The 25417-nt window shown below is 38.1% G+C and overlaps 1 protein-coding gene across 9 annotated transcripts in view; it reads right to left on the reverse strand.

Annotated features, from left to right (window-relative positions):
- Nucleotides 1-25417, reverse strand: part of PDE4D (phosphodiesterase 4D) — a 421789-nt gene that overhangs the window by 4968 nt on the left and 391404 nt on the right. For 8 of the 9 annotated variants that reach the window (XM_074855370.1, XM_074855371.1, XM_074855374.1 and 5 more), the window contains 8 exons: nt 15590-15683; nt 12233-12405; nt 7691-7789; nt 7435-7599; nt 5619-5718; nt 1750-1904; nt 1096-1218; nt 423-605 (listed from right to left, as the gene is read on the reverse strand). In XM_074855370.1, coding sequence (XP_074711471.1) covers nt 423-605; nt 1096-1218; nt 1750-1904; nt 5619-5718; nt 7435-7599; nt 7691-7789; nt 12233-12405; nt 15590-15683 — 1092 coding nt within the window. Of the gene's footprint in view, nt 1-422; nt 606-1095; nt 1219-1749; nt 1905-5618; nt 5719-7434; nt 7600-7690; nt 7790-12232; nt 12406-15589; nt 15684-21657; nt 22517-25417 lie in introns of those variants that run through there. The other variant, XM_074855378.1, reaches the window with a different exon arrangement.

Below are 25417 nucleotides of genomic sequence, written 5' to 3' on the forward strand. Positions count from 1 at the left end.
ATGTAGTAAATTGGGTATTTTACATTCAAAAGTCTGATTCCAGATACTGAGTAAAGACTTGGAAAGGATATGTTTTCAAATGAACTGCTCATTCCAAACAACTCCACTGCATCTAGTGAGCCAAACAGCTGCTTTATATTTAATTCTTTTGAAGGAAACCCTAATGAGCATCTGTAAAATACTCTCTTTTGACATGTATCCTACATTGCAGGTCACTACAGTGATGGAATCCCTTCAGCAAACACACTGCCATGCACTATGTTTTCACAGTAAAAATCTCAGATCCCCTCACTTACTACTCAGGAGCTGAATTAACTAGCTAGGAGGAAAAAAGGAAACAGTGCATTCAGAAATTAATCAAAACATGGCTATTGAACACCTTTTACTGTTAAAATGTCAAACTACCCACTCAGATCAATTACCTGTGATTTTTCTACAGATGCATTGTGCTTATCACACATGGGACTGATCTCCATTCCCCTCTCTCTTTCTCGATCTCCCTGACGGAAGAATTCCTCCATGATTCTGTCTGTCCATTGGCGGTAGAGATGGAGTGGCTTGGTTGGATTGCTTAGATCTGCACAGTGCACCATATTCTGAAGAACCTAAAATAGATTGAACACCTGTGGCGTTATTACACTGGAGAAAAACAGCTCCTTTTCCATTTACACTTTTGGGGCTGTGAAACAGAATCTTGAAAAGACACGTAATGCAAGATTTACTCTAAACAGCAAGAAACTTAAGTGCTTGGGTGTTTTTCACACTTGCAGTAATAGCCATGAACTACCTTACTTCTGCTGCTTCTGCCTGTATAAGGGACAGAAAATCTTTGAAAGACAGACCAATCAGGTGCTGATAATTTAAAGGAAAGGCGAAAGCCTCATTTAGTCCAGAAGTACTCTAGCACCTCATTACTCTCTCTTGAGAGTCACTCAGTATCTAACAGAGTATGTCGCAGGTAGGAAGCATAAGAGGGCACAGAGGGAAGGTAGTAAGTCATGGTGTGAGATCTAAACCATGGTGGGGAATGGGCAGGCCAATGTTATTAAGGATGTAAGTTAATACAAGTGACTATCTGCAGATGAATTTTCTTACCTGAATCCTGTCTGAATAATTATCAAGAAGTAGGACACCAGAACTGGTCACTTTTTTGGTTTCGACCATAGTTTTTAAATCAGCCAATAGATTCATATGCTTAGACATGTCTGTTGCAAGTACCTTGAGAGAAACAAACAAATAAATGAATATTACATAAATTATTTCACTGATTTTTTAAAATAATCTTTGAACACATAAATAAACATTTCTGGGGGAATCCCTAACTCCTGTGTCTGAACACTATAAAAGTCCAAGTCCTGTATGTCATTGGTGTCCAAACCAATAAGTGTTCATTTTGCTTATTTTAAGAATACAACAAAATGATTGTTCAGAATGATCTGATCAGCCTTAATCCATCATCAATCCATCATCAATCCAGTAGGAAATTTCTGTGAAATCCAGTAGGAAATGGCATACACGTCAGTACGAAAAACAACTTGAAGCATGATTGTATACCTTCTAAAAAGGTATAGATGGTTATTGAAACTGAAAAGAACCCATTATTCATGTTTGGATAAGACACAACAAAACTTCAAACTTTTACTTCACTGGTTATGGGTCTAAAGACATGTAATTTATCACAAAATGCTTCTGTGCTTTATTATTCAATTTGCTAGCACTATTGAAGTGGTAGTCTCAAGCAGAACTCACAATGTCAATGACCATTTTCCTCAATGATTGCCTCTGTTTTTTGGTCAAATTCTGGAAAATGTCACAATTTTCTTCCTGCAGCAGCTTGAAGCCCACCGCTAAGTGATGATTCTCCAGTACTGATGAGTCATTGTACATCAAGGCGAGTTCAGAATCTGCAACAACAATTGCAGGGCAGAATGTTACTAAAGTCTGTGCTTCTACCAAATCCCTTGAGATTTTTCAAACTCATTACATTCATAACAAGATTTTCAGATGAACTTTTAGAAGCAGAGTTCATGTAGTTCACACAGTATCAAAAGTTGCAGAATTAATGACTGAACATGTTAACAAATTAAGGCAAAGTATGTTGAGGGAACCAAAGAAAATGCTTTGCAGTGAAGCATGTACATGTGCCTGGAGTGCCAACTTAGAGAAAATACAAGGAAGGTATTTTTCAGAACACATTTTCATATCTGCATGAGGTCACATGGAAAATATTATATGCATAAACACACTCTGATGTTTTCTCTTTTCATGCCTCCCTCCAACACATCTACTAAAACTCCATTGCTTAAGTCAAGTTGCAGCTATCCAGCACTCAGACCTGGGAATACACAGCTGACGCTTTGCTGCAGGTCAGGCAGAGAGCACACATCTTTGTTTTCAAACTATGTCCTTCTGCAGTTAGATGCCTAGCCTATTAGGCCTACAGGTCATTAGTCCATGACAACTGGATATTTGAGGAGGCTGGCAGGATGATAACAGTTACACTTCTGCTCATTTCCTTGGAAGGTTATTGTGCCTTGAAAATACAAGCAGTGGCCTTGCCTGCTGCCTTGTACTTGAGCATGGTCAATGCCTGATGCTGTAATGCTGCCTTCTCCAACAGAAGTATTCTTAACTTAGTCACTCCATATGGCTGTGAGAACAACATACACCTTCCCAGCAATGCCTGTGCTAAGGCACACATGCAAGGTCTGCATTTGTCTGCTTAAACCCGCTAAACAGTCAGCTCTGGCAAATGAAAGAAGTTGCAACAATTTTCTGCACAGCTTTAGCTTCTACCTGAGAATACCGCACAGCCTGCTTGTGTATGTCTTAAGACACAGCTTGCAAATGAACCTGTCATAAAAAAACACTTTTTATGCAATCACACTTGTCATGTGTGATATTAACTTCTATTTATTACAGCTGTTCTATCCTAAATCTAACCATATGTCACAGTCTATCCTACTCTTTGTCGTCTTTATCTTCTTTTACAGCAGCTTTGTTTTTAAAATCCCTCTGGCTCAATGGGGTGCCTATAAAAGCTCTGCTCTTCAGATTTCATTAGTCTCATTATCTTTTCTCCTGCTGTCTTCCTCTCCTATCTTGAATACATCTATTTTTTGAATCAGGAAACCCTTCCTCTACCTTTCCTTATCCCAATAGCAGCATAACCATAACAGCAAAAGGAAAAAGAAAGCAAGTTTGTCAAATGATCTCTCTTTCATCTTTCACAGAACATTTACAAAGCTTGCCTACTTGTTATTTTTCTTACAAAGAAGACAGACACTAGTTTATTTTCCTTTCAAACAGCATTCTGATGAGCCTTAACTGCAAAACACTCAAGATTGCCAAGATACTTTGGAAGGGCTGGAGCTACAGACAGAGCTAAAATGTGCTCAATTTTGTATTGGAGGTGGAAATGGAAGAAAGTTCCCTCATCTCTAACACATCTCTAACACATTGTAAGCTTCAAGAGTATTTGTTTGGAAGGACAGAGTTACAGTGATCAAATAAGCTTTTCCTCTGATGCTAATACAATCCATATTTGTTCTTTAATAACATTCAAGAGAGATCAGATTTTTAGACAACTCTGTAAGAGACTAAATCCTTAAATAGGGAAATAATATTCAGAAATATCACATGTGAGTAATTGTAAAGAATGAGCTGAAATACGGCAAACATATACCTACTTTAAGTAACTTTAAGTCTATTATGCTTTTTTAAAATATATGCTTATACTTAGTGAAATGTTAATATATTGTAAGGTTCACTGGAAAACAACCAGGCACAAGCAAATGATCTTCTAGAGGTTAGGAAAATTTAGGATTTGAGAGACTAAATTAGACGGTCTTTATCTCTGTCTGTCCCTAATGTTTCTTCCTTCTACACAGAACAACTCAAAAGGGATAAAATCCCTTTGTCTCTTTCAACTTGGCAACAGCAGTTACAGCTAGTGATGTTACTTGTTTGACATGGAAGCCCTCTCTATCAAAAGGTGAATTGAGAAAAACAAGACATTTCTTCTAAACCATTAAATAAGCAGCATCAGAATCACTTCTAGCTTAGCTCAATTTCAACTGTCTGCCTAAAAGTGAAAGCTTTATGTATCACTACTGGTCCCTTCAACTAGCCAGTCATCCTGCTGAAACCTGAACAAATCGGTGGTTTCCCCCAGCACCTCAGTCACCCGTATACCCTGATACTCAATTTCTGATTAAACACACAAATAAAAACTTTACTTATATATGTCCACTCTTAAGAATTTAGGTACTACACACCATTTTGTTCACAAAGCTTCATTCACTCTCTTATACCACACTGCTGAACTGTACTGGTTACCAATAAAGCACCAAAAAACTAGAGTCGATCCCATGCAGATTGAGTCATCAAATTGAATTTCTCTACAGGGTGGCCCTCAGGCCATTAAGGCAAAATTAGATGCAGGCTAAACTGGAGTGGAGGTCTTCTTTGAACATACAACAGCAATGAGTCAGAAGAGGAGCTGCCTTCTTCAAACCATACTGCTGATTTGGGGCCACGAAATTTTAGCACCAGTGCAATAGATCCAAAGTGCAGGAATGAGAGTATCTATAAATGTGCAACCAAATGGGTCAAATACACAACCCTAGATATGTTTCCATTTCTGTAGCTTTTTCTTGCTTGGATTATTAGCATTATTTCAACTTTTGTAGTTCTGGGTCAGTTATTGTAAAAGGAGAAGAAGTTGTCAGATGTCAAAAGAAATAACGTCGTATGAAAGAACTTGTACTGATGTACAGTGTGCTACCCATTTATAATAGTAACATATGCCACTGAAATTAAAGCAGGTTACATTGGGGCAAGAAGCCATTCAAGTAAATGTGTCATGATCAGGTTCAATGAAGCTAACTGTTTAATTTCTAGTAGAAGATTAAAGAGGCAGGGAGAGGCTCATGCAATGCTGCAAAGAACAGCCTTGAGGACTGCAGAACAAGTATACTGGGTTTCAAATCTGGATACGACATTAGGGTCTCATTTCATTAGGGCTTTTTTCCTCCATGGAATTCCACATGGAATGCCAGCAAGAGACTTGCCAAAAAAAAAAGAAAAAAAGAGCGAGCTTTGCCATTCAGTCAACAAGGCATGAGTATGCAAAAATCAGAAACCACATACAGCAGTCAGGGAGAGACAGAGATGGGCCTGCCAGTCTGTTTGCTAGAAAGAAACTTCTTTTCTGAATTTCTTTGAAATGTATGGCTATCCTTGGTCATATCATATGCTTCCAATATAAACACATAAGGTGTTGTCTTCCTTTTCTTGATTTTTATTTAATCTTCCTTCATTTTTCTCTTACAGCTTTAATGTAAATCAACTGATTTCCAGGAGAAACCACATCCAATACATTGAAACAGTGCCAGGTTTATAGTTCATGTCATAGTAATCCTTGCTGGAGGGTACTATGTAAATCATTCCTGAAGTTCCAAAAATGCAAAATAATATCCAGTTTAAAATATAAACACCTATCTATTTACTGAGAAAAGTTACAGATAGAAGCAAACAAGGAATGAACTGTGCATTTTTCAGGTGCTATGCGCAAATCTTGCAGGAAATTTTTGAAAAAAACCACTGAACAAACTTACTTGTGTTGATAAGAAACTGGTTTGAAACCCCAGGATGATCTACATCATGTATTGCACTGGCAAAAATTGCTGCAAGGATCTCCAAATCAGTGAACACTGCCTAGAAAAATCATGAAACAGAAATGACAATCACTAATCAATGAAAACCTGTTTTCAACAAAAAGGACTCTACTTTCAATCTAGATCTGAACAAGCAAAACATATTTGAAATGTACCAGGGATCTCAAGAGATTTTACACATAGGCTATTACAACCTTTTATAAAATCTTCAATTATGTAGAATTTCATAAATATTTCAAGTTTCACCAAAGTAAAACAACCCTTACTTCACAGTGACAGCACCACTAAATTCCATAACGACTGAAGTTTTCTCAGCTTCAGTCTGTAAATAAATCCATTTTTATCAGATCATTAAGTACAGGTTTCTAAACTGTAGCACAAATTGAAGTTAAAAATTTCAGCCTGACTCCTATGTATTGTGCTACACTTGAAAGACCACATATCCTAAATGATGCTAAAGGAAACTGCCACAGACTACAATGCATCTTAAGACTTACTGGGTTTTCTTCTGTATGAGATTACTAGAAAGATAGGAAGAGAAGACTGCAATGGATCTGGCATGTCACTGACCCCAGTCTCCTGTTGTCACAATCACCCACATCATATAATTGCTTTCATAATTGATCAAGAACAGCTCAGAGGTATGTAGGTCAGCAGTGGCACTGGGCAGACATTGCTATTTTACTAGCTCAAGCTCTTCTAAGAGCAAGGCCATGAAAAACAGTTGATCTGGAAAGCAACCAGAAATGCTACTGATGACCAGTTCAGCTGTTTGGTGAAGCCAGTGGTGATTTAAGAACATAATCTGATCTTTCTTTTTGAGATAAAGGAAATCTTTCCCAAGAGAATTCCTGAGTGTTTGAGGATTGAGACCTTCCATCAGTCTTAAGGTCCACTTATAATCTTTTTAAGAAGGTAAAGCAGAAGCATTCAGTAACATAAAAGATAGGTCACATTATGAAAAAGAGTCAAAATGCATCCCTCCTTCAAAATGAGGGAAAATCCTTTTGAACTACTAAAATTTCAACTGCTTGCTTTATCTGCCTTATATATCCAACAATTTACTGGGATATATCAATGTTTGCTGTACTAAGACCTGAATTGTGCTTAGGAAAGTAATGTCCATCTTTCTTCCACTTCCTTCTACTTCAGAGATTTAAAGCACTCGTGATAAAAAAATTCCTCAGAAAAGAATATATGAAATGTTATTTTTTCTAAAGAATTTTGAAATATTTATGAAAAACAGAGATGGTCCACTGAAAATTTAGTACATGTTCCACTCTGCCTGAGAAACAAACACAAAGGTAGTCTTTCAGGATCAGAATAAATAGGAAAAATCAAGGAAAAAAACCTCAAAAGGCCCTATTGAGGTAATCCCATTTTATCACTATCTTTCCTAAGCAATTCCACTAATTGTGGTTAGTGAGAATCCCACATAGGAAATAATGACAGAATAGGATGCGGTATTAGTAATGAGATGGTGGAAACAAGTTATGCATTGTGTTACAATGGAAAAGGTTACAAGAGCACAAATCTGCATGACTTAAAAGAAAAAGATGTGACATCCTCTGCACATATTTACATGTAAATAAGCTTTGATCCTCACAAAATATCTTTAAAAGAGCAGAATTCATACAAGAAATGTTAAAATGTCTTTTAAAAATATTGCAGAAACTAAGATCTTTAATAGTTTAGAACAGTCTTAATATGTCCCTTTCTCTCATGCCTGCCTCTTTCCCACCTCAGCGTAGTTTACCTCTAATGCCGGGGTTGACAGCAGGACGTGGGTTGACTGAACAACATCTGCAGCATGTATGTTATTGTGATATGCCACATCTGCATGGTAATGGTCTTCTAGGGTCATCAAGTAAGTTATTAAAGTATCTACTGGAATCTTAAATGTTTTTAACAAGTCCCGTTCCTAGACAAGGAGAAGAGAAACAATTAAGAGTAAAAGGTACAGAAAAAAATATCTAAGATAAGCTATAAGCAGCGCAGCTGCTGCTACTTGCCTGAAAAATGGTGTGCATGATGACTGTCAAAGGTCTGTTTCCAGATAACTCTGCTACTCGGAAAACCTGAAGGCCCCATTTGTTCACATCTTCTAGTTCCTAGAGCAGAATCAAGCAACAAAGACATTAAAACCTAATACACATATTTGAGTGATTTTTGATTGAAACAGCTACAAACAGCAGACTCATGATTCAAACCTTGCCACTGTGAAAGTTACATGCTAAACTCTGGAAGGAGGAAAGCTGCTGCTACTGATCTTGCAATATTTGAATTTGCAGCTACCAACTTTTCAGATTTTAATTCACTAAGCAGGAAAGAGTGATTGTTAAGTGGTTTGCTCTAGAGGGAAAAATGCTACACCATCTTGAAGGAGCTGATGTGTGTCATTTTGTCCTGCCTGATTCAGGTGCAGGATTATTTTGTAGTAGTGGAGAAAATTTAGAGGAGCAATTGGAAATTGATTGTTTCAAAACAGAATTGTTACGAGAGAGAAGGCAGTTATTAGAAAAAAAATTGAAATTATGTGGACACGAGCAAAGAAGTTTCCTAGTGTTCAGATTCAAAAGTTAATCACGAGTGTAGATATTGAGGAGTGGGATGGAGATATTTGGGGAGAGTCTGATGAAAGTAGGTTGGAGGAAATAAGAGGAATTGGAGGAAAGAAATGTGCAAGCTCTCATTAAAACAGAAAGGTATACGGGTCCAGAAGGTGGGAACACCCAAACCGCCATCCGTACAACCCCCTGGCCGGGACCTGAGCTTAGTGAGCTTCACGTAATCTGGATGAAACTAAACCCGAGTATTTGTAGAGGGTTTCTTTAATGGGGCGGGGGGGGGGGGGGGAAGGGGGGGGTGGTGGTGGTGCGTGTTGAATTCTGTTGAGTGATGACGAGGCAGGAGGTTTCTGAGTGATGGACACCAGCGGGTAACCAGTCAATAACTGGCCTACTGGGCTGGGAGTGTGGACCCCAAGGAGAGGGGGAACCTGTTACCATTAAGGTGAAGGGAAGCTGCTACAAGTATACTTGAAATTGCTAATATAAATAAGACATTCAGTTTTAACGTTAGACATTGCTTATGTTTTACTAGCTTTTATTTTTTTCGTGTATTTTTTCCTGTATTTTACTGCAATGTATATAATTTCATTTATACTTTTTCCTAACTACCCTCTGTAGTCATTACCCACTTATAAGATGTTTTAAAACCTTTAACTCCTTGCCTAGTAAAGATTAGACAGACCTTGGACAGTCTGAAAAACTCCCTGAGTACATCCCTAATGGCAGGAACGTAAAGAAAACAAGCGCCTAAGACGACTGAAAACTGGAACAAAGAGGAGCTGAAGGATGGATGAGGTCACTCTATGACCATATATGGACACGAGAAACCTAAAGTTCACAATGGACAGTGTGAGAAACCACAGACAGTGTGTGGACCCCTAAGGAGGGGAGATGACCCTCACTCTATTTTTACTAGGCACGCTCAGACTATGTACATGAATTCGGAGAACCCATTAGCATAAGACTGCCTTTTCTAAGAAATCTGATGCATGTGTTTACTTTTCGTGTATATTAGTCAGAGAGTTTTGTTAGTAAGTGTGGCACTTGTGGTGGATCTCCAGTGCTGCCCAGCGCTGCAGAAAAGAATACTTGCTTAACAGTTATACTCAATCCTGACGTGGAGTGAAGCTCTTTGTTTCAAAGGGACTGTCAGAACTGGCAGAGGGAGTACTGAAGGCGGCTTGCATTCAGGCGATGGGCGAGAGGGGGCAGTACAGAATAGCGCTCCCCGTGCCGGTGGATCCCAGCCACCCTAGATCTCTTACTAGAGGGCTCCCTGATGCCTTAAAGCGCACATCCAGTCCCTCAGAGAAAGGGTGCAAAGAGGTATGGAATGCAACCAGTGAACACCCTCCGCCCTGCTCCTCGCGTGCACGGGCTAACGTGGGCAGAAGCGTTACAGGATCCTGTTGCTGATGGGCGAGAAATGGGCTGGACTGACCCGGGTGGGGGTGAAGACAGAAGCTGGAGGGTTCGGCCAGTCAGTTGGAAACTCCCCCACGAGCAGCCTCCTCATAGAGAGTTTAAACCTCCCCGGGATAAGTCAGGTCGGTTTTACAATTCAGGAAGGAATCATCTTTGGCAGAAGGCGTCGGCACTGGGGGTACCCCGGGCAATATTACATGGGCAATCTACTGGTAACATCTCGAAGTTGGTGCAATTGCTGGAGGGCAGAACTCGAGAACAAAGGAAAAATATTAGGGTTTGATGTTTTGGCAGGTAAACAATGGTGTTTACCAGATGGCAGTGTGGAGTTTGGGGGACAGAACCTACCTGTGTCTCTCAATATCCAGTACCTACTGCTGTCAAATGGTATTTTTGAGGTGATTAATGATCTTGAAAAAATATTATAAATCGTATAGGTTCTCTTTATAATTCTCCAGTGTGGCCAGTCCACAAACCAAACAAAAGGTGGCAATTAACAGTCGATTATCGCTGACTGGGTGCCCACCCAGCCCTTTGTCAGCTGCGGGGCCTGACGCAGCTGGGCTGGGCGCACCCCTGCAGGAGCCCCCGCCAGCTCTGGGACAGGCTCTTTGTGGTGCCTTTGCAGGAAGCAAACAGAAATCGCTTGGTTTTGCTCCCACGTGGAAAGGCATGCAATTTACATTTGCATGTCTTCCCCAGGGATATCGGCACTTGCCAACAACTGGTTGCTATGCTCTGGCTCCAAAGCTCACTAAAACCACGCCTGGAGAAGGGGTTAAGATCTCTGGAAGCCCCCCTCCTGTGGGAGTCGAACTGCGAGGAAGTGCTAAGTGCAATTAGATAATTATTGCCACACATGGCAGATAGAGAAGGAAACACCCAAAGGAGCCATTTTACTGCCAGGGTGGTCCAGAGCAGGCACACAAGGAACACAGTGGGTTTGCACACCCCATACTATCCTCAGGCTAACGGGCACTGTCGACAGGCTTGGGAGGCCTTTGATAAAGGTGGAAAAAGTCACCATATTAGTGTCCAATGGATAATTCCTAATTTTTAACTTGATGCCCAGGTTCTGATCCAAGGCCTAGTTCTGTTTTTTTGTTAGGATCTTGGAGAAACAGATGACTTTGACATCCTGATTGGCAGTGGTGATGGTGATCCATATGGACAATCAAGACTTGGACAACAACATGGTGGCGAATGAATCTTGTGAAGTTGGCAGCATTCAGAAGATGATGATTGAACTTGGTGCTACTGTGTTAATGCCACTTTAGGTCAACAAATGAAGAAAGTGGCAAGAGACTTGAGGCTATTGTTGCTATATTAAGCACTAATTGGTTAATTGGATATGTTCAAATCTTCCTGGTTAGAATGGTTGATCAGCTTCCTTCAATTTTGATTGCAATACATTGTATGGTTGGGTTTTTTTTTAAGATTTGATTGTATAATCATCTAAGAATGACAATCCACAACGAGTATGGAGACTCACCAGGACCGCACTCCCTTTTAACCTTGGAGGCAAGAGGTGACTGCACCACCACTTCAACGAAACCAGTCGAATCATGACCGTGGTCACAGGGTGGATTGTGTGGTATGTGCACCCACCCAATGAAAATAGGGCTGCTGGGCTGCTGAAGTGTAGCAGCTCCTGACTGCCTTTGCTCTCAGGGCTTCACAGCAGCTGGGGCCTTTGTCCAATGGGAGCCACTACTGACTGCAGATCAGATTTGGCTGGGTATAAATGGAGTCCCCTGGGGGAGCCATTTCAAGCTCTTCCCCTGGAACAACACACTGTGGTTGAGAACTCTCCCCTTGGGTTGGGACACTGCCCAAGGAAACTCCTTGAGGTGACCTGGGTCAGGATGCTGCCCTGAGCAGGTCCTCGAGGTTGAGAGCCCTCACTTGTTAGGTGAGTGATAAGAGCGTTTTGGATTGTCATTAAACCCTAGGAAGTTGTTCTGTTCTCTCAGACATTCAAACCTGTAATTTGTGGAGGGCTAGTTAATTGTGTTGATAATTAATTTTTGGTGGTTTGGGGTTTAATTTGAGAGTCTCTGTAACAGCAAGTTTTAGATTATTGCTGCAAAAATCATAAGAAAAGTCACTAAAAACAAAACCACAAATCATGTATGTGAAGTGATACAGCTACAGACAGACCTGGAAGGATAGCTCTAATGTGATAATACCAGTTGTGCATTTTCAAAACACATAGGGCTGCCATATATTTTCATTCCTGTGACAGCGTATGGTGTATTTACTCTTCATTCTTCAGATATTATTTATGAATAAGCAGATCTGTTAACGCACACACAAATGCTGATTTACATTCCATCTCTAGATGAAATCCTGTTCACACAGAAATTAACCCTTATGGCCTGATTCTAATTTTACTTGTTATTCTTCCACTTGACCAAATTTATATTATTTCAGGTGAGACCAGGCTTTGGTGCTACAGCTTGAAATCAATGGTTATAAGCAGAGTATGGAATAATACTGACAAGTCCACCCTCTATTTTAATTCAATGCTTTAAATTCAAGGATTTATATATTCTCTACCTTGGCAAGAACATCTTCTTGGTCTGTTTTAACTCCAAATCTGGGAATACTGGAATTCGTTAGGCTGGAGCTGTGCATCAGTTTTTTGACTCCACTGATCTGAGACATTGGCCTCTTCTTTTTCTCCTTCTCTTTCTGCATCGGAGAAGGGATTTCAACCTCATGTTGTTTGTCTTCAAAAAAATGACGAAGAAGAGAAAAATTTTTAAAGGAATTTCAAATATTACAAAATTCACTGTTGAGTTGCATCTTACAGATACTGTAATTCTTACAAAACTTTTTTTTATTTTTATGTTTGGAGATTTTGCAACAGGTGCTTCATATCAAGAGCAGTAAAAACATGAAACGATAAACATAAACCTCAGTATAAGCAGATCTCTGTTTCACAAATTGCCTCACACAATTGCTTTAAATTGCTTTAAATGTGACTTGTGACTGCCTGATTTCCATTTCTCCTGCATCCCTAGCACTGCAGAGATGGTCAATCCTTTCATTATAAAAATGTTATTACAACTGAAATCTAAACTTCCATTTTTCAAGAAAATTTAAAATCTCTTCATTTCCAGAAAAAACACTCTCTGAAATTCGATTCAAAAACAATCAAAATGGTATCTCATGTAAACCTTTACAAAACATTTTCAGGACTCAAAGGACCTAATAGTTTGAGACTGATCCTGTTTGCATTAAGACTTTGTACAACTCAAAGCCTTTGCCAGCCACATCTACAAGTAATTTCGATGTAGAGGCAGTTCACACCAGCTATGCAGTGCATTTCTGCACCTCCCAGAGTAAGTAATACCAACAAAAGGACTGTTTTGCCAAACCCCTCCATTTTACTGTGGGCTTTTGCCTCCATAGGAGTATCAGTGACATCACTTCATATACCTCATCAATGTATGTGCCAGCAAAACTTCAGATAAGGATTAAATTGAGAGTAAAGTATGTTTAGGCAATTGCCAGATGATTGCTGCAGAAACAGTCTGGGGGTGTGGAGCACTGCAGACATCTGTGGTCCCAAAGAAACCCAAGTTAGTGCAACAAAAGGACTCTCCTGCCAAAACTGCTATAAATTTGCATTAATTTTTGTTCTTTTTGTTCATACTATATTTCAACATATTTTAAAGACACCCTCCAAATTATCTCTTCTTTGCTGAAATGTAGCTGCCACTTTTCTGGTCCTTAAGGAATATTCCAGCAAAACCAGGAAAATCCAGAACTGATTTTTCCAACATAGGACCCTAGCAAAAACTGATTTAAAAAAACTCCTTAGAACAAAAGAAATAAAATTTTAAAAAGAAAATTTGGGCTCTTTAAATAAATTTTTTCCTTCCTGCAATAGTCATTTTCAATAAAGACAGTGAAAACAGACAAGAGTAGCAAGTCCATTTCTAATTACCAGATTGTTACTGTGTTTGCTTCTTAACTTACTTTCTTTTTGCCACTTCTTTTTTTAATTACCCTTTAGCAGCCACACTGGACACAGCAAATTCCAAACAAATCACAGTGAACAAGAGACTGTGGAAATGTCACCAAGCTTTAGCCTGTGGCACCAAGTTCCCCAACTGCCCCCACCATACTTCACCACTCTCCTCATACGGACAATCAAGAAAAGGGGGAGGCGGAGCGCTGCAGCTCTTGACTGGTGCATACTGACAACAGATGAGGAGCAGTGACTCCTGTTCGTGCTTTGATGTTTATGGTTTCGGTCATATGCACAAAGTTTAGACCCATCAAAGGGAGGTTCATAAGCCAAGCTGTCAGACTAACTCAAGTGAAAGAAAGTGTCTGTCTGAACGACTTTAGATCTCCAGAGGAATTCCATGGGACTGCCTCTGCTTTTGTAACTATGAACACACAAGGCAAAGGATCCTGTGCCCATCTGAACATCCAGAAGACAGCTTGCCATTTTGACCCTGGTTGTGCTATGCTCATTGGCAGGTTCTCTTACATTTTCCATTCATGGGTAAACAGGTTAATGACACTGAAAAATAAAAATCTTTCATATTATTATACTCAGTGTAGGAGCCTTAATTCTTACACAAGGAATATATTTCTTGTCATTATTAACAACTTTATACATGTTGTACAGCCCTACTTGGGAAAACAATATATTTTTATTTTGAAGAATAAGAACAGAAAAACATGTTTTCTCATGACATCTCAACTTTCAAATGTGATAAAGCCTGTAGTAGTTCAGGAGATAGATTATGTACTAAAAAAATTAACCTGACTCATTAAAATTTTCTATGAAAAGAATGTCTTCCCTCTTCACATTATTGCTCAGAACCTATATACTTCAACTGCATATTTTGAAAATATTTAAACAATAACTCTGTAGATGAGATGTTTTCCCTGTTGTATTCCTCTTGTACCTACAATTTTAAATATCCTAGTTTTTCATGCAGCCACAAAAGAGCACCTGTGGCTCAGTAACTTAGAAGTGACTGCCTTTCCAGCGCTCTTTCTGCTCAAGACCAAGTTCTCATGTGAAAGGCTGACAGATGCACTCCCTTACCCTGTTAAAATGAGCCTTAAGTTTTCAAGTAAAAGCAAGCAGAACTGGTTATCTCAGCCATTTCAGCCTAAGTGGGTCATCTTCTCAGGCAACTGTACACTGTGACTTTCAGGGCTCCTGAAGCTGTGCAGTATTGCTTCTCCATGACAGATGTTTATCCCTTTCTTATTGTCAGAAACCCCGCTGTGTGCAGCACTACTGCAATCATGAGTGAACAGACAAATTAAGCGATCCATTTAGGATATGGTGACAAGCAGGATAAAATGTACTTAAAAAAAAAACCGGCTTCTCTCAAAAAACCAAAAAGCACCAGCTATGGTATCTCACATAAGTAAAATTCTCCTGGCAGCAGTCTGTTCACATGTTGACTTAGTCATATTCACTCATCCGCTCATATGCAGGAAGGGAATACCAAAGCATCAGAACTGCGTGCTACAAGATTTTATGAGATTACTTGTGCTTGTGTGCTTCCAAGCACACTGAAACCACTTTGCAGTAACTTTCATGAGGGAAACAAGAGTGGAAGAACTCTTTTTAAAACATAATTAATTCATTATATATTAATTTCTTAATACAGTAGCAATATAGTAGTTGTAATGCTACACGAAAATATGTATAGAACTAATTACATACAGAGGGAAACCACATGCACAGACTAATTGAGCTGTGAGGAAATAGATCTAACATGATCTCTCTGCTCAAATGCTGAACAATGAGATACTAAATGTACAGTTTCTGAAAACAGAAATGCATATGGAAAGCTACTTTCATTTAAGCTCCATCACAGCCCAGAGAAATAAAAAACCAAAAGGCAAAAGAGTTAACTCCCACTACAGTCTTACCTAAGAACGTGTTCGATATATATTCTGAGACCTGATTGCCTGATCTGCTCATTTCAGACAGGTGGGTTAGCTCCCGGTTGAGCATTCTTTTAAACTGGAAAACAAAACAAAATTAAAAAAAGCATACAATTAGCAATCAAGATGTATTTTAGCTAGGATAAGAAAATGCAGTCAACTTATAATTGGGAAAAGGACATTAAGAGAGCTTATTTTCTTATAAGTCACCAATTACTGCATTGCTCAGTGTGCCAAATAAAAGTTACCTTTAATAATACATTCTAACCATTAGCCACTGCATTTTCCTGCCATCTTGACATGCCATCAGCTCAGGAAGTCCCTGAGCTACAAAGACTAATCCTACGTTAGTCACAAGCCAAAGGCTCAGCTTTGATCTCAGACATATCTGTGTTCTAGCAAGTGCTCAACACATTTCTGAAAATTAGATCCATACTGCAAATACAGCTACATGTATTATGAACTACATGACTACACATTTTGAATGAACTATCAACCTCTACAGTGAGGTCTGATGTTTGTTGCCACTGTCAAATGTTTAAAAAAAAAAAAAAAATCAAGCTTGGGAAGAAGTAAAGTGACTGGTACAAAAATTCTAAGAGTATTTTTAAAAGCCTGTGTTTAAAGTTTTAACACTCGCTTCAGTGATGCTTGCATGCTTTTTCTTCTGTACACACAAAGGTGAGAAACTGAATTACTTAAGGCAAAAATTGAAGATCTCATGGAATGGCTTGTCTCCAGATGGTATCCAGAAACTCCAGCTTTAAATTAAACTAAATATTATGCATAGGAATCTTAATAAAATGTCAGAAGTTCACAAAATCACATTAGCTTCCAGGCATGTCATCAGTATATCCATTACCACTCCAATATTCTCTCATCCTTAATTTAATCCAGCTAGTTCACCAGATCCCAACTAAATAGGTCCTTGTGTATCTGGCTGTTTCCTAGTACACCCTTTTAGATGATGCCCACCTTTCTGATGCTGTTTTTGCTGCAGAGCAACACTACTAGATCACATTCCACACTTTGGAAGAAGACCATTTAGCCATTACTGGTATGTACCCTTCAGGAACTCTCCTTAAAAGTTTCCCAGCTTTGAAAGGAGAACAAATTGGTGTTTGTAGCTGCAGAAAAAGCATAGTGCAAACAAACAGGAAGGACTTTTTGGTTTTTTTCCTCCAAATCATAAATTTAATTGCAGGGAGTAGGTAGGGAGGTTTGTTACCACATACTGGGAATTTCTTGTGGAACTTACGGAGTATATGTTCTTTAAGAATTTCCAACTAAATATTTATTGTACAGATGTCCACAAAAAATGGAATGTGCATGACAGTCTATCCTAATGCTATGTTCCGCACTAGGCTGATGGAAAGCCTTGTCTTCCCACCTCCCATCACACCATAAGTTACCAGAACATAAAAACTCAACCATCAGCATGAAACCTGCAGTTTGTGTTGCTGATGAACATGGGTGCCCAGTAAAACAACTCCCTCAGATTCTGCAAGGCCCTCCTGCTAACAGTGAAGTCAACAGGAGAAGCCTTTGGCTCTGAAGAACTCTAGCAGTGTGATCTCCTCATACTCTTTCACATGTTGCTGACACGACAGCAACAAGACTTCAATTTACATTTATTTGGAAAACATCTGGACTATGCAGGAGTTGAGAACTGGTTTGATTTTTTAATTATATGACAAAACCTTACAACCGTCATCCACATTGAAACTGATGAAGTTGAAGATCATAGGCAGACAGCAGTTTCTGATGCAGAACAATAATGCTTTTTGAGAACGTAAAATAACTCCAAGAGAGATGAACAGTGATCAAGATGTTCAGACATTTTTGTTGATTATACCCTGTTTCAGTATATCTGTTACTTAATCCTCTAACGTTTAATACCTTGTCCTTTGGGGAAAAAATCTTTTTTCTAAGAAAAAGAAAAAAACAAACAAAAATAAACTGAAAACCCCTACTTTTTCCTGATTTTACCCATTTCCCAAAGATTTAAATTGGACCCAAGTGCTTCAAAGAGCATCAGCATCAACTTTCCACATAATTATACAACCCTGCACAGTTACTTTACAATGAAACTCTGCCTAACTCTCACGTGCCTCCCACAAGATCTTACTGCAAATCAGAGAAGTTTCCATTACATCTGTGAGTCAACACTGTTTCAGTCATCCAGCAGCCACCTCTTAACTGCTTGAAACTTGGCTAGACTGTCCATACTCCCATCACTTGTTCTCTCAGAAATAAGATTTAGCACTTTATCCAAAACAAGTCAAACAAGACATGAAACCACCTTGTCACTAATAGTAAATGTTAAACATTTTCAGTAAGAACTTAAAAAAATATGAATGCCATATACTTTCCCAGTTGAAGCAAATCAACAATAATGCCTCAAAACTCTTGTTACTAATAAACATTTACACCATACACTTTAATTATGATATTGTCAGCTCAGAATGGGGAGGAAGTAAGAGTTTTTTGGCTGATCTATGCATATATCATATTCTTCCTCAGAAAGAAAGATTTTTCCCATGTAGACACTAGGCATTGTTAAATTGGAAAAACAAATGACACATATATACCCCTTTGGAATATCACAGCCCTTGACTATAGTCTAGCAAATTCCCCCTGGAAATAGACAGGATATAAAACGTCCATTAAGCCAATTATACAGTTCTTCACTGATGAATAGATGTCACAGCAACAAAACAGTATGGTCTAAAAAAAATGCTAAAAACTTTTCCTTATATAGAATTTTTTCATTTCATTTGTTTCTATTGATTTTAATGATTTTACTCTCAGCATGGGGGGTGCGGTGTGAGAGGGGAGGGAACCCACAACACAAACACAGGCACAATATTCAAGTAACATTAAAAAATCTCCCGAAGTGACAGAAGTACACATGCACTTTTACCTCCCTTTAAAAACCTAGGAAGTCTGATAGAGGGAGAACTGTAATGCATGAGAATAAAAAGTACATATGTTGATGAGACCAGAACAGTTTCCTAAATAGTGGTCATCTCAAGAAGAGGTTACAAATGAGGGACTGAGCTTGGTAGTTTAGGTCCTCATTACGTCCACACACGCCCAGTGTGTGCACATCTCTGCATATATATTACTGCCCTCAACCCAGGATAAATATACATAGCGTTTTAGGGGAAAAATATGATACTTTTCTGATGTCAGCAAAGGTACATAGGAAGATTTAGACAAACTTTTGCAGTAACCATGTTCCCAGATGGCAATCAGAGCACTGATACAATTCCGGGAAGTCTTTGTATCTATACTAGAAAGAAACTTGGACTCCAAAGACATAACAAAGATCAACTACAGTTAATTTATAGCCATGAAAAAATCTGGGCTGCATGCTTAGTATATATGGGGTTTATTGATTACACTTTAGAACATTTTACATTTTTTGCATAAAGTTCTTGACTCAGTAACAAAAACCTCAAGTAAATATGCAGGCTGCAGTTAGTTGTGCTGGGAGAGGAAGCATGCAGACCACCCTTGGTGTAGATGCCTTGTCCTAGTAGGGCCTCTTTCACCCAACATTTGGCACCAGCACAGAAGGTGTGAAGCTAGGGCTAGAAGGTCCTTCCATGCACCAAAATGTCCCATCCTGCCTGTGCTTCAGTTTGAGTGTTAATCAAGCTCCAAGCCCAGTAGAGGCTGGAATCAAAATGCTCAAGAGCACCCGAAGCCTTTCATTGTACTGGCTCCCAAACACACATGGCAACTGATCCCACTTTCAACCTTTCTGGCTGCCTCTTTTCTAAATCAAATTTATAAAAGCTTTCATGAATAGAATACATCCATGGAACATTCATTCAAGACTTGGAACATTAAACTTACACAACTACGTTTTGTTCTGAAATACCTATCAATGTTATTTTAAAAAAACATTTGTAACTCAGAATTATGAAAAAAAAAGCTATGTTATTTTACTGGATTTGCAAAGTCTTACATTCTACAAAAACAAGACAAGGAACTTAAAATAGGTCAGCCTTACAAATTAACATAAGGTTTCTGTTTATACTGCTTATCAGAGCAAAACTATCTTTGATTTTACAGACTCAACTAGGTTGGAAAAGACCTTGAAGATCATCTAGTCCAAACATTAACCTAACGCTGTTAATTTTAGCAGCATTCTTTATATATAAACAGCATTCTTAATAACTAAAGATGTGTGTTGGAAGCCCATGTGTTTAATTAAGGTCAGGCGCTGGTTTTTATACATAAGCTATAGGGAGGTGTGTATCTCTAAGCCTAATAGCGCTGCTCATTGTTTCAAGGAAAGATACTCAATGAAAGCTGGGATAGATACTCCACATGATCATTCTCTGAAATATAATTAACAGAAGATAATAAAGTACAGCCTGAAGCATACAGAAATTACCGAAATATATGTATAGTAAGGGACGTAAACATACATACTGATCTCTGAAACTAATGTTTCATTCTTCCCTAGAATTTCATAAATACTTTAAATCATTGTTTTGAATGTCAAAAAACAGTCTTTGCTTCTCTTCACATTTTTCCTATAATGTGTATACTGTGAGCTCAAAAAGCACTGTACTAAAATTGTGTTCAAGTACTATTTAGCTTCTTCAGTAAAATCACTGTCCATAGACAGTATAGGACACTGTCTGTAACAGAGGACTTTTTTCCCCCATGTGTAATCAATTACAGCTACCATGCTCTCTGCTGAACTTCAATTAGCAAAAACCATCCATTTTAAAGGCTAAACAGTAAGAGTGAACATTTTTGGAAGATAGGTGATTGACTTTTTCTAGCAGGAACATGACAGCAGCTGCCTGGAAATGCAGGAAATACTTCAAAGTAAATTAAAATAAATACCTCACTTTTAGCTGAATGGAAAGTAATCTCATCTTATTTTTTGGTAAATGAGAAGAGAATCCACCTAGCTAGCATAATGGGATCTAATTTTCTCACAGATGACTAATCAAAATCCTTATGAATATACTGTAACAACTGTGCATTAACAGAGAATGATCACAATGATCTGATCAGATTCAATGACCTAATGAGGGGTTTATATTTCTGTTTAAAAAAAAAATCTGTGATAAAAATAGGTATTAATACAAGCAAGCATAAGAGATTCAGTCATGTGTGAATATAATCCTTGTATTGTGTTTAGTCATTTAATTCAACACTTGCATTATTTAGTTTAAGAGAAATCAGGGTTTTTTTAAAAACAGGAGGATTTGGAACAATTATTGTATGTCAAGCATAGGGTGTTTCTTTTTTTCCTTTTTTACACACTTGGTAACAATTATAAAGGCAACATCATTTTTTTTTAAGTAGGGTTAAAACAAAGCCCAAACATTATTTTGTATTAAGTGCATCTCAGTTCTGTATGTTGATAGGCACATTGATTTAATTCCTTGGTGCAAAACTTTTCCATAAATGAGATAAAAGCTTAATTCCATTGTCTAGCAGTACTGCAGTTTCAAGCTAGTTCAAAGCTGCTCTACATAGTAACATAGATCAATATCAGAAGATGACAATTTCCAGTGTTTTAATCAATAAGCTGCCACACACAGAGTCTACCAAAAAATGCTGCTGGAACATACTGTTGATAATTTCACATTTCTTCAGATATTAAAACCAGTATGAGTCATACATTCACCCATTATCCTTAGCCTCTTTACTCATGCTCTCTCCTGTTGTATGGTATCTCAGTTTTTAGGGTTTTCTTTTCAAATCTTTTAATGTCTAGAAATACAGTTTTGTAGCAATATTTTTATAAAAACACAAAATTCTTCTGAATTTCTTTGGCTTTAGACTTGGTCTGATTATCCACTGAAGCAACATTATTTTATAAGTCCCAGCACAGTTTCTAAGAAACACTGTATACTGTGTAGTTCCATTCTTATTGCTGAACAAAGGGTTGCTTTTCTGTTTTTTTACTTAATATTCCTATTACCCAGTTATATCAGCCACAAGTACTTATGTCATCCAGTGATCATGCAATCATGCACTGCAAATCAAGGTTCTTAGAAGGTAAAACAAAATCCTACCTTTATGTAGCCCCAAGAAACTGAGAGTAAATAGTTTGCCTCAGGCATTTTTGATTTTTTTTTCTATACTACTAATCTAAGCTAATCAGTTCTTTGCTATCTGATACTGCAAATGACTTCCAAGAAGAAAGACTCCTTTTCTCTCCTAATTCTTTTTGCTGATCTTCAGGTTCTCAGCAACTGTGTGCACAGGAGGCATACTGAAATGAAATCCAACCGCATGGTCTTCCGACTGTATAAATACCATTTGTAAAACTCCAAGCATTCAGAGGAAATGTTGAAGAGACGTATTGTACGAGCTGAAGTAGTATCTGAAGAGCTAGGGATATGCATATTTCCTGAATACCAGGACTTAATGAATAATGTATGTCAAGATGCTCCGCTGCTAGAAAGACTTGCTCTATCAATAGCTACCAAATAAGGACCTGAAGAGGAGCCACAAATAGTGCCAGTAATCCCTCCCATAGAGCCTAACTAGCAGCCAATAGCATGTCACCCTAAAAGATATAAATCTGAGGGGCTGGTGACATGATGTACAGTAATTTCCCATTGGCCAGCGCTCAGGACTCTCCTGGGCATGGGGTATTTCTTTTTTTTTTTTTTTTTTTTTTTACGGCAAATGCTATTTAATAACCGCATCCTTGTCTGCAGCATTTGTACACCGGTCAAAAATAATTGGGTTAAGGTCTCCTCATTTCAGCAATATTTACCAGCTCTCTTCAATGGATACACTGTCCATTTACATTAAAAAGTCATTAAAAATAGTATTGTGTATATTCATGTGGATTACTAGCAGTTTTAATTTTTCATATGGAAGGGAAGTATATTTTGAGATTTTTTGTGAAGGAAAAACAGAAATAGAAGTATCAGGTTTCTTGAGCAATCTGTGATGTACTGTAACAATGAAAATGAGTCGACAATGTGTTGACTCAGAGCATTAAATAAAATACCCCACCATCTGCCATTCAGAGACCAGAACTTAAAAGGAAGAACGCATTATCTTGCACCACTATTGCAAATTTCTGAGTCTTTGTTGTATCAAAAGAAGGGAGAGTTTCCCAATATGACAGTAGGAAAATGTCTAAGGGCAAACTGAATGAGGTGCAGTGTTCAGTGTAAGCCCACAGTGCTGATTCACTGGAAGATGCTGACTGACAGCAATCATAATGGAGGTTTTGGCTGAAATGGTTTCTACTTCTGAGTGATGCTACACAGCAATATCAGCAACATTAAGTGCTCGAAAAAGAATTGAACCTTCAAAAATCAAGAGAGCAAAACATGATATTAACAAATTTCTTCCTTACAGCAGACAGATGTATAGCAATGTGACAACTGGATACAGTCGAAGATCATCCAGCACTTATGTATTTTCATATGGAAAGCATATTGTTTTCCTTAAAATAGGTAATATAAAGACATGTGAATGAACACATTACTGATGCATTTTCTATATGATATGCAGTTATACCTTTCCTGGATCTATACAGGTAAATGAATATAAAACAATTAAGCTTTGAAAACAGACCCGGGTTATTAGAGACTCATCAAGACATTAAAGTAGCCTAAAAAGTATTTCTGGAAAATACTATTCCTGATTCTTCCAGATCAGCTTTGTAACACTGAATATACAGCTTGTCTACATTTGTGTTGCATTGTTTTCTGATCACCCACAAGAGAGCACTGCTGCCATCTACCCAGCATCAGCACCAAGATTGAAAATATGCTGCTTCTCTTCAGAAGGCAATTTCAATAATGACTTAGAAAGTGGTAAAATAACAGCCATTATACTTCTGGCTACTTAAGAAGTGAAGCACGCGGGTATGAAAGTTCAGCTGCAATAAGTAGTATGAGCAGTCATTTTAAAGTCAGGTTGTAAAATCACTTCTCTTACTTTATTACTTTAAAGGCCTGTTCCTCTCTATATCTTATTAAGAACTGTCCCCAAAAGCACAGAACTTGTTTCAGATAAGGAACATTTAAAATGGCTGCTATGTAAGTTACACTAGTTGTTTAGCATGCATTAAAAAAAATCCTCCTTGATTTTTTTTATTCACCACCAATGTATGAGACAGACACATTCATAAGAATTACTGAATTATAGTTTATTGAATTTCTTGAAGGATGATATTTATAGAGCTATTAGCTACATAATTTTAATATAAAACCATGAAAAAACATTTTTCTCCAGTGTACATACACGTTGCAGTTTATTTTAGCTGCATATTAACTACACTGATAATAGAAAATTACACTTGACAGCTTATTAATTTCTATGGTTTTTCTGAGACCCATAGTCTCAACCTCATAAAACTACAAATTGCTGTGATATAACTTATGAGTTCACTGACTCAGGAAGCACATCTTCTGATTTTGGCTACATTTAAAAGTATGAGCTTAGAAATTTATAGTTGGGAAATTCACACCAGCACTGATACACACTGATCATTTTGGCTGATTTTCATCCTCAATTCCCAGGTTGGAATGAGTGAATAATTAGCTTTAGAGGAGGTTATGGTAGATAGATGAGTGCACAGCAAACAGCTGCCACACAGAACTGAATACCTAGAATAATTCAAGATAAAAAAAAAATAGAAGTTAGAGATAAGTGGAAGTCCAGCAATGTGAAAGGGAAATTCTTGTTTTCATACACACCTACATACATGAAGATAAAACATGGGGAAGGGAGAATAATGACATTTTCCACAATGGTTCCAATCGAGTAAAGAAGTTGGAAGTGAGAAAGATGTAATTTGAAATGGCAGTAACTGAGTAATTAAATAATTCAGAAAAAAGGAAGTTTTTAATGAGCACTGTTGTGTGTTTTGAAAGAATCAAGAACAACGACCTTGAAAGGCAGAAAGATGATGAAGTCCCTTAATACCCACAGGAAATGTTAGCCATTATTTAATCAACAAGCCTGGACAACTTTCTCCACAGGAATCATAAAAAGACATGGCAGAGATCCCAGGAGCTATGATGTTCAGCTTTAGCAAATTTTGGGAGACTGCAAAAATGTTAATTTTGTGCCAATTAAAATTTGCAAGCAGGATGGCTGGGTAACTTCAGGCCACTTTACAAAACATCAAGCCTGGGTAAAATAATGGAAAAGCTGAAATACACATATTCTAGGCATTTGCTTGAGAAAGAACTAAGACACATGAATACAGTTAATACCAGTTAGTATCATTTTATTATTGGTCTGAACATGCAATATTATTGGATTGTTGTAGGGCATTTGATTTAGTACTGTGTAATATTCTGCCACAGCACTCCCAATGTTGAGAGAAACACATTAAATGGGTTGAAGAACCTGATTACTGACCCATTTCTAACCACCAACAGGTTGTCTTCATCTAATGGGACAATTTTAAGTCAGGCTCTGCAAGACCTGAGACTATTTTACAGTATTCAGTTTTGTCACTGGTGATCTGGAATTAAGTCACTACTATGAAAACTTCCAGAGAACGGAAAAATTGGCAGGAGGCAGAGATAAACTATGAGGAGGTGGAAGTCACCAACAGCAGCCTCACTTAGTACGTTGACACCATTCATGTAAACTACAGTTTAAGGAATTTAACTGTAAAGATACCTGGCAATAAGGAACACAGGCTATGAGTACAAAATGGTGGACTATGCTGAAGAAAGCAGAAACCTTGAAGAGTTTATAGTCACAACAGGACATCTCGTAGTCATACTATGACCCCCAAAAGTCTGCATCTTGTGGTGCTAAATAAGAAGAGAGATACTCTAAACACACAGT

The sequence above is a fragment of the Strix uralensis genome, chromosome Z, assembly GCF_047716275.1.
Source record: "Strix uralensis isolate ZFMK-TIS-50842 chromosome Z, bStrUra1, whole genome shotgun sequence".
Classification (NCBI taxonomy): Eukaryota; Metazoa; Chordata; class Aves; order Strigiformes; family Strigidae; genus Strix; species Strix uralensis.